Source organism: Coturnix japonica, chromosome Z, assembly GCF_054131305.1.
Source record: "Coturnix japonica strain WE chromosome Z, WE-NBRP24, whole genome shotgun sequence".
Taxonomy (NCBI): domain Eukaryota; kingdom Metazoa; phylum Chordata; class Aves; order Galliformes; family Phasianidae; genus Coturnix; species Coturnix japonica.
The window spans coordinates 58,448,879-58,463,324 of NC_140702.1; the positions used below are offsets into that span (position 1 = coordinate 58,448,879).

At 41.4% G+C, this 14,446-nt stretch overlaps 1 protein-coding gene across 4 annotated transcripts in view; it reads left to right on the forward strand.

Annotated features, from left to right (window-relative positions):
• Nucleotides 1–2,325: 2,325 nt before the first annotated feature.
• KIF2A (kinesin family member 2A) overlaps nucleotides 2,326–14,446 on the forward strand; it is a 50,241-nt gene continuing 38,120 nt past the window's right edge. For all 4 annotated transcript variants that reach the window (XM_085528596.1, XM_085528600.1, XM_085528597.1 and 1 more), the window contains exon 1: nucleotides 2,326–2,594. In XM_085528596.1, coding sequence (XP_085384722.1) covers nucleotides 2,531–2,594 — 64 coding nt within the window. In that variant the 5' untranslated portion in view covers nucleotides 2,326–2,530. The remainder of the gene's footprint in view (nucleotides 2,595–14,446) is intronic.

Genomic DNA, 14,446 nt, shown 5'->3' on the forward strand with positions numbered 1-14,446 from the left:
CAAATGAACATTGTTTTTCTCATGCCTTCTTCTTTGAAGAGCCCAGCATACATTCCTACCCTTCATCACTTTTTGATTTTAATCTGGTACCTAGCAATGCTCCATTTTTCTGCATGCAGATGGTTTTTAGATGTGCAGCTCATATTGCAATAATAAAGCAGTAAGTGAAATTAGTTTAATCTAGGTATATGTATTTGTTTTAGGGGTAAATGTAAACAACAGTTTCTCTTCTCCATTTTTTCTGGCTGACCTTCCAAACCGACTGAAATGGACCAAAGCTTCCATATGCAGCAGAGTGATGTTCTAGATAACATTAGAGGTCTGTGAACCTCACATTTTCTTATTTTCTTTGGACTGATCGTGCACCCATATGGCAGCCTTATGATTTTTCTGAGTCAAAATCTAGAATTTCCTTGAGAAACCATATGGAAATAAACTAATAAAATTTAAAAAATATATATTGAAAACATGCAAACAGGCCACGTACAGATATCACTATCAACCTGCATAAAAAAATCAGTCCCCCTCTTGCCTGTAAGCTTCTTTCAGGTACTGGAAGATTATAGCGAGGTCTCCCTGGAGCCTTCTATTCACCAAGCTAAACAATCCCAACTCCCTCAACCTTTCATCACAGGAGACGTACAGCACCCCGATCATCTTTGTGCCCTTTTCTGGAGCTACTCCAACAGCTCCACATCCTCCTTGTTCTGGGGGCTCCAGGCCTGGACACAATACTCCAGATGGGGTCTCACAAGGGCAGAGTAGAGTGGGATAATCCCCTCCTTCCCTGGGCTGGCCACCCCTCTGTTGATGCAGTCCAGGATACTGTTGGCCTTCTGGGCTGCAAGTGCACGCTGCTGACTCACATCCTGCTTTTTGCCCATTAGGACTCCCGAGTCCTTAGGAGGGCTGCTCACAAGGAGTTAATCTCCCAGTCCATACTTACATCTAGGATTTCCCTGACCTACTGGCCTTATTGAACCTCATTAGGTTCTCGTAGGTGTCCTTTCTTCTACTGTATTGACTACACCACTCAGCACCTCTGTTTTCCAATGCAATATTATTTTGTAATTGTAAAGAGTGTAAATTAAATAGGCACCGAGCAAACCAGAAAGACAAAATGAATTGTTACTGCCTTTACTATCATAATTCCAGCATAACTGTAATGAGTAATGTTTTCCATGGACAATGTGATTCAAGACTTAAATTTCTCATATAAAAAAATGAAGGGCAAGAATATATTTTTAAAACTCATAAAGTAGTAGCAAAAAAAGGAATAAAATTAAAAAAAAAGAAATAAAAAAAGCTATACTTTCATTCATCTTCTGGTTGCTTTTTTTTTTTCCTTAGCAGTTCACCAAAAGGGTGTTTTACACCAGAACAGATGCCAACACAAATTGCAACCAAGCAACCAAGTTATGCAAGACAGTTGCTTCTGTTTAACCTTTTGCCAGTTCCTCTCTGGCTCTGTTCCGTGTGCACTTGTATACATGCGTTCTGAAGGCCTGCAGGGGCCAAAAGTCATGAATGCCAAGTGGGTTGCTCTGGTTTCACTGCAGGTCTGAAAGTGGAGACAAGGAAGTTGTGGGGCTCAGAGGTTGAGGGGCTGTGGCTCTCACTGAGGTGTCAGCCCTCGTTAGGCATTATTGGCTGGAGTGTGGATTGGGGGATTATTTTTAATAGATGGGCTTTACCGGGGAAAGAAGAGGCTGTGTGCTAAGGGGTATTTACTGTGATGCTGCTCAAGGTGACCAGAAAGCTGTGTGAGAAGGGCAATGTTAATCCACTGTGGCTATGTGGAAACTGGAACCACGAGGAGAAACCCAGAAGGCAGCGTCCCAACTTTGGCATCAGGGTCACGGCTGTGAAACGATGAACGCGCACTGTGCTTTGTTCCGCACCGAGACGGAGCGGGGACGGAGGGAGGGATGCTGCTGTCAGCGCGGCCTTACTCGGCTTCGAGATGTGCCGGCAGGTGGGTGCGAGCCGCTCCACCTGCCAGCAGCGACCCTGCGAGCAGACAGCAGGCGGATAAAGCTATTAGGATAAAACTTCAGAGCGGCTCAGCCACCATCTGGAGCCACGCAGCCGGCCACAGGTGCGGGAGGTGCGGCCCGGCCCAACGGACGGCAACGCCGAACGTTAAACGAACCGAGCGCCTCCGGGCAGCCCCTCGGCCGCACCTCGGTCGCCCCCGTGCACGCACCCCAGCACCGCCCTCCGCCGAGCCGGGGGGACGGCCGATATCCAAGGCCGCAGCGGCTGCGCTACCCCCGCCTTCCCGGCAGCCGGTCCCGCTGTGACGCTGCGGCGAAGCGCGCAGGCGCAGTGGTGGTGGGCGCCTGTTGTATCCGGCCGGCGCCTTTTTTCTCTCCCCCTCCTCCCTCCCTCTCCCCAGCCCTCCCTCCCTTTTCCCCTCTCGCTCTCCCACAGCCGCCTCGTTCTCTCTCTCGCTGCTGCGTGCGCCTTCTCCGCGCGCGCCCGGCCGGCAGCGTCTCTCTCTCTCTCTTCTCGGCTACCCCATGAAGCGATGGCAGCGGCCAACTTCGGCAAGATCCAGATCGGGATCTACGTGGAGATCAAACGCAGCGATGGTCAGCGCGGCGGGGGGCCGGGAGGGGCCGGGCTGGGCCGGCGGAGCGGCTGCCGCCGCGGGGCTGGGCGGGGAGGGGGCCTCGCGCCGGGCCCATTGTGTGCGCGGGGCCGGGGAGGGGCCGGGCTCGGCGCTGCGGTTGTCGGGGGAGCGGCGGCCGCCGGGCACGGGGAGGCTGCGGCAGCGAGGGGAGGGGAAAGGAGGGGCGGCGGACGGGGGGCGAGCGAAGGGGGGAGGGGGAGCCGCGTGGGGTCCGGGGGGAGGGGGCGTGGGTGGGAGGAGAGGAGGAAGGATCAGGGAGGGAGGGAGGGCGGCCTGCGGGGATGGGGTTCGGTGATGGAGGCGCCTCGCGTACGGGGAGAACTTGGCGTTCGCTCTGGCGTGGTAGCTGTGGTGTCAGAAAATGACAGCGCGGCGTGCGTTGGCATGAATGCCTTTGGACGCTGCCGTCTCGTGATGGAGGGCCTGGTGATATTATTTCTGATGTGATTAAAATATACGGAAGGTGCCTGCTCTTTGTGCCCATGGGTGTCTCCTTCTCTGCTGGGACCCGGTGTTCCTTGTCTCGCCGGCGTCCCCTGGCCGCAGCCTGCCTGGGGCCGGCTGGAAGCCCGTGTGAATTAAGGGTGCTGTGCCACAGCGAGGTGCTGGTCGCGGCCTCTGCCAGAATGGGAAGGCACGTCGCTCGTGCCTTCGTATCTCTGGTGTAAGTGGGAGTGTGTCATCCGTTCCCAGCCTCTGTGAGGTCTGAGACCTCCGAGCACAGGGTGGGGTTCTGCTGGCTTCTTCTGGAAGATGTTTTATTTTCTGCAGTGTTTGGGAGCTTGATAACAGCCAGATGTTTTGAAGGGGAGAAGAGATGGAGACAGTCAGCGTGGTTTCATGAGGCAGAAACGAGTAGCAAGTCTTTGTGCATCATGTCTTTTCCATCTCCCATCAAGCAGAACCCTACCAAAAAATTCAAATGCTTGTTGTTAGCTGGATGTGGTATTACACCAAGCCCTCAATTTGTGCTTGATGGCTTGTGTTTCACGTGAAAAATCAGATATGTCCAATAGTTATTTGCATAACTCCAGCAGAGTTCAATAGGCTTCAGAAAACTCCATCATAGCAACTTGCACTACTGTTTTTCAAGGCCTGTGTCCATTTTTTCGTATATATTACTGGCTGTTTGGAAATGTCTTGTTGAAGATAAGGCATGGCAGTGCTTCTGTGTTTTTCTTTCTTTTCTTCTTTTTCATACTCTTCAGGTTTCTGCTCAGTTCTGAAGCCAGAAGTGTGAACATTAACTCTTGAACATAACAATACTTAATTTTCATTCCTGTTAACAATTCACATGTTTTGCTGCATCACTTGAATATGAGATGTAATGTGTTAAATATTACCCATCAGTAGCAGAATGGAGGAACATCATCTCAGCAGTTATTTTCATTGTAGCGCTGTAGAGTTTTGAGTATTTGCATTAGTGTGCTCCTTGTGTGAGCATCCACGCTGTAGAGTTGTACCAGGGTTAGCAGATCCTGGTTGTTGCAGTGTTTGCTTGCTTTCCATTGGGACTGATGGTAGAGATGTTCACGGGGCTTAGAGAGGAGTGTTTTGAGACAAATACTGAAGAACAGAGCACACTTAATTGCATATAGATGGCTTTGCCATTCAGAAGGTAAGCTATTAGCAAGCTGGGCTGTGGTTGCACAGGCAATCAAGATTGATCTAGCTGCTTCTGACAAAGAGAGTGTGCCTCTGCCAGTTCTGTTGGTCTTACTGGCTGTCTCATTCATTGTTGCCAATATTTTTTTTCCTGATGTAATGTATTAACTGCATTAATTTAGTAGATTTTTGAATATGATTGTTTTCTGCAGGATTAGGGGATTTGAATGACTGTCAAATGGTCTATGACCTCAGAAGTATCAGAAAATGCATGTTTGGGATGAAAAGAAGGTGTTAATTGTGATCTTGTTCCATAACCAAAGTGAGGTCCCTGAATCTGCCAAACCCAGAACTGTGTTCTGGGCAGCATCAGGGCCTGATATCATATAAGCTGCCCAAGGCTGAAGGCATGGTTAAAACGTAGAGACATTTTCTGAGGAAGCATTACATTGGTCAGTCTGGGCATTTTTTTTCCCCACACTGTCTAATCTTAAAGAACTCCTTTTCCTTCTTTTGAATGGACTTGTTTTAAAGAGTATATATATATATATTTTCATCTTTCCATCAGTTACACTGAATGATTTTTAGACTCCAGATAATGCTTTATTAATTCCAGGTAGCTCTGTTTTTCTCTAAATAATAATAATGGCTAAGGTAATAGCTTGTTTTTTTGTGTTTTTTTTTTTCTCTGTAAAAATATCACAGTTAAAAGTCATCTTTGCTCACTACAAAATTATTGCAAAGAACATATGAACATATAAAACAAAATAAATGTGAGAATGAGACCAGAACCTTCTAGAAAGAAAAGTTGTGTTGTCATTTTGAAAAGCTCTAATTAGGTTTAAGTGTTTTATATGAGATTTCTTATATGTCTGAGTAGAAAGTAGATGCACAAATGGAAGGCATTACTGGAACTTATGGCCAAAAATGCATGAAAACCAGTATTTGGATAAAACCCAGCATTTTCAAGGACTGGCGCTACAGAACTGCTTGCTGTGTATCTGTTTTTTCTCAGTTGGATAAACATTGGTATAAAAGTTGTCTAGAGTTACAGATAATATTTCCAGTTACAGTTGCTTGGGATAACTTGTTATGTTCATGTAATGTAAGACACAAGTTGTCAGCTATTCAGCTTTTTATAATCCATTCTGATACTGAAATTTACTACATGTTTCAATGTAACTTATGGGTGTTACTTGAAATATGCTTTGGTAATCTGCTTTGGAAATGGGGACGAGCTTGTCCATTTCAGCTTGTGAACTGCCAGCAGTAACTATAGTTCCAGTCATGAAATACGTGCTTATCTCACGGAAGAGCTGGAGTGTGGGCTGTGTGGGTGTTTGTCCCTGTCCAGAGGTGCTTCTTTTTGAGGTCTAAATGCAGGCATTTGTCTTGTGATGAATTCCCCTTGCTTAAAAAATAACCCACTGCTTCACAAGTGAACTGACAGCCATATCCTCACTTCTTATGCATTATCCCCATAATCTTGTGTGAAGATCTATACAACTATACAGAGAAAGAATAACTTGCAATTATTTTTTTTTTCCTTAAGTTCAGTCTCTTGATGAAATAGGATAAATCTGTTTTATTCCCTGCGGACCTCTGGAAAGCTAATGGGTATTTTTCGTTTACTTTTCCAGTCCAATTGTGTTCTGTCTGTTTCTTCCTCAGGCTGTTCCTATTCTCTCTTGTCTCTGCAAATCTGAAATACTACCTAGAAGAGCAGAGGAATGAATTATGTAATTGCTCATTTGAAAAGGGGGGAGGGTACAATGGTGTTCTCACAGTGTCGGAAATAATGTAGCAGAGGAGAAGTGAAAGGACCTCCTTGTAAGGGAAGAGTAACTGAAGGCTGGATAGAACCTCTAGGGAAAGAAAAATGCTGTAAGAAAGATCATGAGCTTGTGTTTTTGTTTTTTGTTTTTTTTTGTCTTAATAAAAGTGCCAGGAGAAGTGCTTGAAAGAGAAAACTTCAAACTGGGAAAAGAGTAGGAACTAGGAACAGTAGTCATGTGGAACTTATTACTAGAGGATGTGAATGCTGGAAGCATAACACGGTTTTAGGGAGGATGTTGGTATGGATGGTGGGAGTATCTAGTTCTTTACTAAAGCCTAAAGAAACACCAGAAGCACAGGCAGACTTAAAAGGCAGTTTATGTTCTACCTATCTGTAGTCTAAATAATCTCTAACGGATGGGAAGCAGGAATAAATCTTGTCTTGGTGACTGTTATTTTGTAATCATCTGCTTTGGATTTTATGTGTCACTGAAGCACCAGACACTGATGACCATGGTCAAAGAAAATCCATTTACTCTAGAAGCCCACTGGCATCTACTCTGTCCTTAGTCCTTAGGCTTGCGAAAACATGACTGTCTTGCTTTCAAAATCAAAGGATTCTAAATAGGAGTAAGAGTTGTGATTTATTTGTTTATTTATTTTTCTATTGTTTCTGAAGCCCAATTTCCATGAAATAGGTTTGTCAGTGTGTACACCATCCTCTGTATTTTGGGTAATCTGGTATGATGATCTTGACATTTATGTGCAGCTCCCAATATCAACAACAATTTTATAGCGACACAGAAGATACAATGCCTCTATAAAAATTCTGTTCAGGCTTAGATAGTCACCCTACTTTGCAGTTTCTGAAAGATAAGTTTAAATGATAATGTGCTTTTACTCTTTCCTTTGGTGACATGTATCTGTTATTTCACTGTGATTGTCTTTTTTGTTACCACATTTAAATCATTTGACTCAATTACCTAATCCCCATGTAAGCCATGCTGACACAGTGTCTTATTGTCCTTCCCTAGTGGTCAGATCACACACAGGGCTTCAAATCTGCTATTGTTGTTAGGGCTAGAGGTTCTGACCTTCAGACTTCCTCATCCTGTTCAGGTTCTCATTTTGTTGTACCCAGGCTTTCTGGGGATGGTCGCTACCAAAATGTTGACCAGGAGGATGTGTTAAGTTTGCCATGGCCTTTTTAATATCACGCGAAGGAAGCATTTGGCTCTTGATATGCAGAACTTGGATTTTCTTTGTAACTTGGAAGATTCTCACATATTTATGTAGGTCTTCTATGTTTTGTATAAATAGTTCTTGAATGACAGGAGTTGAAATCCTAATCTTCAAAGAGCATTCTCAAGCATTCTCATCTTTTTGTTCTGTGTTTAATATAGAGCTGTAATGGCTCCTTGGATTACACAGCTTATATTGCATGCTTTTTTTTTTTGTTTTGTTTTTTTTTCCCTTCCTTCCATTATGTTATAGGGGAATCTTGTCTTTCATATCTGTTCGCTAGTTATTGTGCTTTCTACCCACTCCCTATAGTAAGTAGCCTGTTGCAGGGTCCCAGTTTTACTCCTGTTTCCTTTGTACAGCTTTATGAACTGAAGTACAGTTTCTTGACAACATGCCACCAGGCATGGCTTTACACCTTGATGAGGTGGGAAGAGATGATGAATCATTGAAAAGAGGTCATGTCCAAGTGAAATACTTTTGCAACAGCAATAGTTCTGTGCTATAAAAGAAGAATTATCCCTTTGAGTTCTTTTAATGTACCTACTTATTCAAAGACAGTTTAAAAAAAAAATAAAAGTTGAACAGCATGAAGTATTTATTAGGGGAGCCCCTTTCCTGGAACGCAAAACTGAACAGAGTTTCTGTTGGATTGACCTGTGGAATGTGCCATCTATTTATTTATTTATTTATTTATTGGTGCTTGTGAGTAATGGAATGGGGGAAGTTCATTTTGTTGCTGTGCTCTCTATTAAGTTCTTCCTTTGTTAGTATTTATTGCTTATGGCATCAGGTGTGATGTATCTTTTCAAACATCTCTCCCGTTGTATTGTTTATTCTGTAATCTTGCCACCCTTGCTGTACAGTATCTCTAGAACCTTGAGATCAGGAAGAGCATTGTGTTGCCAGCCCACTGTCAGCATTAAAATAGTGTTCACTGTAAATGTACATTACAGAGTAAAAGAATACAGTGCCTTTTAGATAAATTTAAGGATTATGTTAGGTTTTCAGAGTTAGTAATTTCCAATGAAAGAAGAAGATACAGAAGTCTGCAGCAAGGGATCCTGAGGAGGCTGAATTTTGTTCAGTAGAGAGAAGGTGCAGTAAACAGACTGTGTGGTCAATCATGATGAGTTTTGAAATTCTGTATAGTTTTTGAGAAGATGTTTGCTTTTGATAATCAGTTTCTTATTATGTCTCCATAGTGTAGTTAATGTTGTTTAGACACATAGGTGCTTTTAGTATTTCCAAACTTAGGTTGCACGATTCTGGGGGAAGTGTAACACTTTTATTTATTTTATTTAATAAAATTTAAGACTTCCAGGCTCTTAGCTAAATTAATCTCGTTGCAGTCATTTTGACTATGGATGTGATTCTACATCTGTTTAGGCTGGTTACTTCTGGGCTTTTGTCTGCCTGCTGCATCAGTGTTAGTTTTTCATTAAATGTGTAGGATGGAGGGAGGATATGGAAATAAAACTATGGCAGTCCAGATGTCATAAACTGCTATTGGTTATATCCGTGAACCTGTTCATGTTGTTTGTTCTGACATGTGCTTTTTCTTCTTTTTCTGTCCTTGTACCTTTCTGTAGGATGTTCATTGTTGCTATACTCTTGTTTCAGTTTTATTTTCTTTCTTTTTTTTAAATTTTCACTCCAAGAATTAAAAAGACCATAGCTTGTTACGGTGTTCCAAATATAGGGATAGACAGATGGTTGACATGATTTTCCTACAACTATGACCTCTGCAAAGGGATGCCTTGAATTCTGTAGTAAATATGTAGCTATGAAGTGGTACTGTCTGATACCCTGGAAATGCATTTTGTTCCTATTCCTGAAAGTATCATGATAAACAAGCCAATTATTGGCTTAGAAGATCCATAAGCTACTGATTTAGTAGAATCTGGTGAAAATTATCTATCCTGATAAATGCTTTTCTGGAGTAAAACCACTGTTGGAGGCAGAATATGGGGCTAGTGGTTCTTATACTTTGCTGCTCTTTTCTGTCCCTTATTAATCACTTTGGGGAAAAATAGCCAACATGGATAGGGAGGATGTAAGGAAGACTGTATTGCCATTGCACTGGTGGAGAATGTTATGCAGAATTAGTTTTAGTGTCTTTGAATTTAGTTATTGCTAAATATTTAAAACTAGAATTTGTATCAATAAGACAAATAATGCTGTGTAAGGAATTGCCTTGGAATTAACTTTTCTAGGAAAGGGAATTAATTTATCAGATATATGCTTTTATTATTTATTTATTATATATTTATGTCACCTGTGGTGACAGGAGTTGTTTACATGAGCAGAGCATACCTAGAAGAATTTGATTACTATTACCGTCTAAATTCAGTTCTTGTATGTTGCTGTGAGCCTAAGTTAATTTTAGAATTGCTTAGAGCATAGCAGTAAGTAGAGTTCTTAGAGGTAACTTTGTATAACTGTGCTTCTATCCAGAGCTTTAACTGACATTTTCAAACAGGTAAATTGTAACTAAACTGTTTTTTTTTCAGAACCATTTTCATCTCTGCAGTTTTCTTTATTTGAAGAGGCTCCCAGTCTGATCTTATATTTGAGTCTTTAAAAGAGTGAGGGGAATTATTGCTTAAAGGCTTGAATATAATTGGGGGACTTCTTGTTCTTTATTCAAATAATGCTGCTTCTAGTGTAGCTTATTGTTTTTACATGGTGGTGTGCTGGCTGAATCAGGCATAAGCAAATTTGAAATTTCCCATAATCATAGAGGGAAAAGTCTGCTTGTTCTTTGCCACTCACACTGTACTTGCAACACTGATAATCCCAGGACACTGTAAAATACAATTGTGAAATCCCAAGCAGAAATAAAGTAACGTCAAATATATAACATATTGCATATAGCAGTAGTTCTTTGACCTTGGTTGCATTATTTGCAGTGGGATCATCATGCCTTTCATTTGGAAGGATGCTGTTTTGCTTTCAAGGTATCATTAATTCCATAGACGCTTGGTAGTTAAGTGCAAACTTGAGTTTATCATGGCATCCATCAGGCATTGAAAGCTCTGTGCAGTCCCGTATATGAGTATTTTCATTGTCTTCTTTACCTCACCAGCTAGTAAGTTAGGAATTGCCTTCAGTGCTAGAACCCACCAAGTAAGTATGTAAGTAGAGGGAGGTAGAGTGAGAGCTTTGTGTAAAGCTTTGTCTTTAATAGTATACTTAGGCCCTATTTCTGTCCTTAGAAGAGCTAAACAGAAATTAGTTCTTTCTGAAAAGCAGATGCACGTTTTGATTTCTACAATACTCCAAGTTGCTGATTAAGTTGATTTATGTGCATGCTCTTTGTACTGTATGTATGAATTAAACTTCCAAGTTTATCTTGACAGTTTAATGGAATAAGGAATTCAGGTGATGATGAAGGGGGGTGAATGTGAATCCCAACCACATGATTTTTAAGACACAATAAGCTTTCATGAAACCACTCAGAAGAGTTAAAATCTTACTCAAAGTTCTCTTAATGGTCTGATATTGAAATCCTATAACTTTTTTAAGGTAAGACAGAATGCAGGCTTTAAATGTGTATGGAAGGTAAGGCTTCTGCCTTTTAACCAGGGGCGATGTTTGACAGCTCTGAAATAAACTAATAATAAATATTCATACTTAGTGTAATACTGCAAAATAAGAGGAGAAAAAAGCTTTATTTGATAGGTTAGATCAAAAAAGGAAAATAGTACTGATTGAAAGCATCTGTAAGATGTGTTGCTAGAAGTCTTCTGTGTGATGCAAGAAGCTATTGTTTGTGTAGCTATTGTCAGCTTCAGAGAAAACAAAATCATGAAAAGGAGGTCTCTGCCATTCATTTAAGCAATAAACAAAATGAGGAAGGGGGGAAGGGAGGGAGAAATCTGGCCAAGTCATCTCAGTCTTTTGGCAGAGAGTATTCACTGCTCTGTTTTCATCTACCACGATCTTAAATTCTGTTGCAGAAAAGCTGGAAAACTTCTGCAACCACTAAAACTCAGTGCTGTTCTAAAGACGGCCTTGACTGAATCTGCCTTTGTTCCTACATACTGTATCTGTATTGAAACAAGAAAGACTTTGACCTGTAAAAAATACACAGAGACTGGAGTGGTAATTTCAGAAGCAGTTTTAAAATCCTTCGAAGAAGCTGTCTGTGAAGTTGTTTCAAATAACTCCAAGGAATTGCTGAGTAAATGTGCAGGAGGATGTCAAATTATGTTTAGTCTTAAAAAACAAAACGAAACAAAAAAAAAAGACCACAGTTAAGAAGATGTCGAATTATTTCTACAACTACTAATTTTATTCTGACAGAAAAAAAAAATGCAAATATCATTAGCAGTAACTGAAGGAAAACCTTCACTGACACAGAAAAAGAAAAATGAGTTACAGAACAGAAAATACCAGAATGTCATATGCTAATGTCGCATTTATCTTCTGAATAATATTTACAACTCTAATTACTTCCTCAGAACTGAGAGTTGCAGAGGGCTCAAATAGGTCAGGAGGATAACCAGTGGGAGTTGGAAAACCTTGTACTGTATTGGAAATCAGTGGTTCTATTTGTTTCTTTTGGTTTAGGCTTTTCTTACAGTTTGGAAAGGAGATTGCTTTGTGAACATAAGACAAAATTAGTAAGATTGCTCTATGGAAAGTAAGGGAAAGCTTATCTTGTAAATAGCGCTGTACTGAAATTGGGGAGTTGGATTTTTTATTTATTTATTTTTTTTTAAGCTTATTAAGTGCTTCTGTCTTTTTGGAGTGTTGTTTCTCACCTCAAGTTAAGCTAACCACAAATGTCCCAGTGGAGCACACTGGTTTGTCTAGCATGCTGGCAGCAGGTGAGGTTATTCATGGAAATCAGGCCAGTCTTGCTGCTGCCTGCAGTCTGGTGCCTTTGTCTTTCATAGAATGGCTTGGATTGAAAGGACCTGAAAGACCATCCAGTGCCAACCCCCTGCCACAGGCGAGGCCATCAGCCTCCAGTTCTGGTACTAGACCACGCTGCCCAGGGCCCCATCCAACCTGGCCTTGAGCTCCACCAGGGATGGAGTGTCCACAGCCTCTCTGGACAGCTTGTTCCATCACTCTCATTAAAAAATTACCCCGACATCCAGTCTTGAGTTTAAAACCATTCCCCCTTGTCCTGCCACTGTCTAACCTTGTAAAAAAGTTTATTATTCTCCTGTTTATAATCCCTTTTAAAATATGGAGGGCTGCAGTAAGTTCTACTCACAGCCTTCTCCATGCTGAACAAGCCCCATTCCCTCAGCCTGTCTTTGTATGGAAGGTGTTCCAGCACTCTGATGGTCTTTCCCTTGTATCCAGAGCTTTATATTTAATATGCTAGAAGTCCAGCTCTGTACAGTCTTGTTAAATGCCTGCTTATGTATCTACTATTTGTGGGTTTATTGAATACCATTCTGAAGCAGCTTATACTGTCTGACTCATAAATCTCTTATGAAAGTGAGATCTGGAAATTCACTGCATGCTGAATATACAAATGCATTACTGCTTTCATCTGCCTGAAACTTGAAGAGGGTGCTCCTGATTCTAGTATTTTGGCGAGTCTAGGATTTGGTGAGTAACTGTTTATACTTATTTTATCTTTTCTGGTCATGAAGCTTAAGCAAATCTACTTGTGGCCTTTTCCTCACCAGTGAGCAGTCTCAGGTGTTTTGACTTCTGCTTTCTTTGTTCTCTGCATCATTGAATCTCTTGCTAATTCTGCTGCGTGATTTTTTGGGTTGTGAAGACTACTGCAAACAGTAGTTAAAATATGGAGATAGCCAGGTCTTATTTGTAGTTTCATTGTGACACTTCGTTTTATTCTCTAGGTTCTCAAGGGTGGTCAGTGTTATTGGCTGTTGCTGTTACTGTAGCTACATGTTGAATTGGTTATTTTAGAAAACTGCTAAATGATACCTTAAGGAATCTTTTACTTGAGTTGTAACTTCTAGTAATGGTTTCAGCGCTGTGTACCCCGAAATTAGATTTTTCTCTTGATGCCTTCTTCTGTTTTGAAGCTCCTCTGCCACCTTTTTGTGCATTCAGTTTTGTTTTTGAGAGTTCCTCACTATTGTTGTGGCATCTCACTACCCAAAAATCTGTCTTTCTAAATGGTAAGGCCTCAGGCTTAGTGTAATTTGAGTCAGGCTGGAAGATAATATGTAAGTTTTTAACTAAGGTTTTTGGAAGGCCTGTATTATAAAGAAAAGTAACCCCTTCTCTGGCTCCTCAGAACTATGACAAATAGGGGAGAAGAGACCTGAACCGTATCATTTTGGCTGCAGTTGCCTGAAGAGCGATCCCTTCTGCGTTTTAGCAGGCATCAAACTTCCATCTTTTCTTGAATATCCCAGGACAACTGGCATATGCTCATTTTCTAAAAGCATTTTGGTGAGAGGCTACAGTGCCGCATTTTCTCTATTTTTGTATAGGTCAGAGTGAACTACCATAAAAAAATTAAGTAGGTCTGGGGTCTTCAGGCATTTATAACTACTTCGTGGTTATGGAGTTTGATTCTGCAAGTCAGCATAGGCAGCTGGGATATACCTCTACAAGCATTTCAATTCAGATCAAGATGGAAGTTTAGTACAAAAGCTGTGGTGTGTTTAAGAAAGATGGTGCACCCAGTGATTTCTACTTAGCACTGTACCTTCCAGGTTCTGTTCTGGAACTGGCTTGCTGGTTTATTTCCATCCATTGTAGTTGTTATAATACAAAAAGTACAATTGTTATTGGAAAACTTAATTACTATGCTTGAATGAAAGTATCAACTCTATGGAGATTTACGTCATGTGAGAAGAATATGAAATACGAAATAAACTGGGGTGGAACATAATGGTACAAAATAAACATTCATTTACTATAAAGTAGGAGTTCACAAACTGTACATGACAGGATATAGTTAATCAGCAAACAACTGTGGGCTGCCAGTGTGAAGTGGCAAAGAAGTGAATGGCATTTCAGAATTGCTGTAACTTAGCATTGGGTGTTGTAGTGTGGAGTTGTATGTTGGCTGATGCACCTCATCTCAGTTGCCAGTGTTGAAAAAGGAGTTACTTGGATTGAAACAAATAGAGGTGTCTTGTATGCTATTCCAGTACAAGTGTCTTTGTACAAGTTAGGGAAGAAAGAGTAGTAAATGACTGTGGCCACATGTAATCTAGAAAAATGTTCATGTATGTTGAC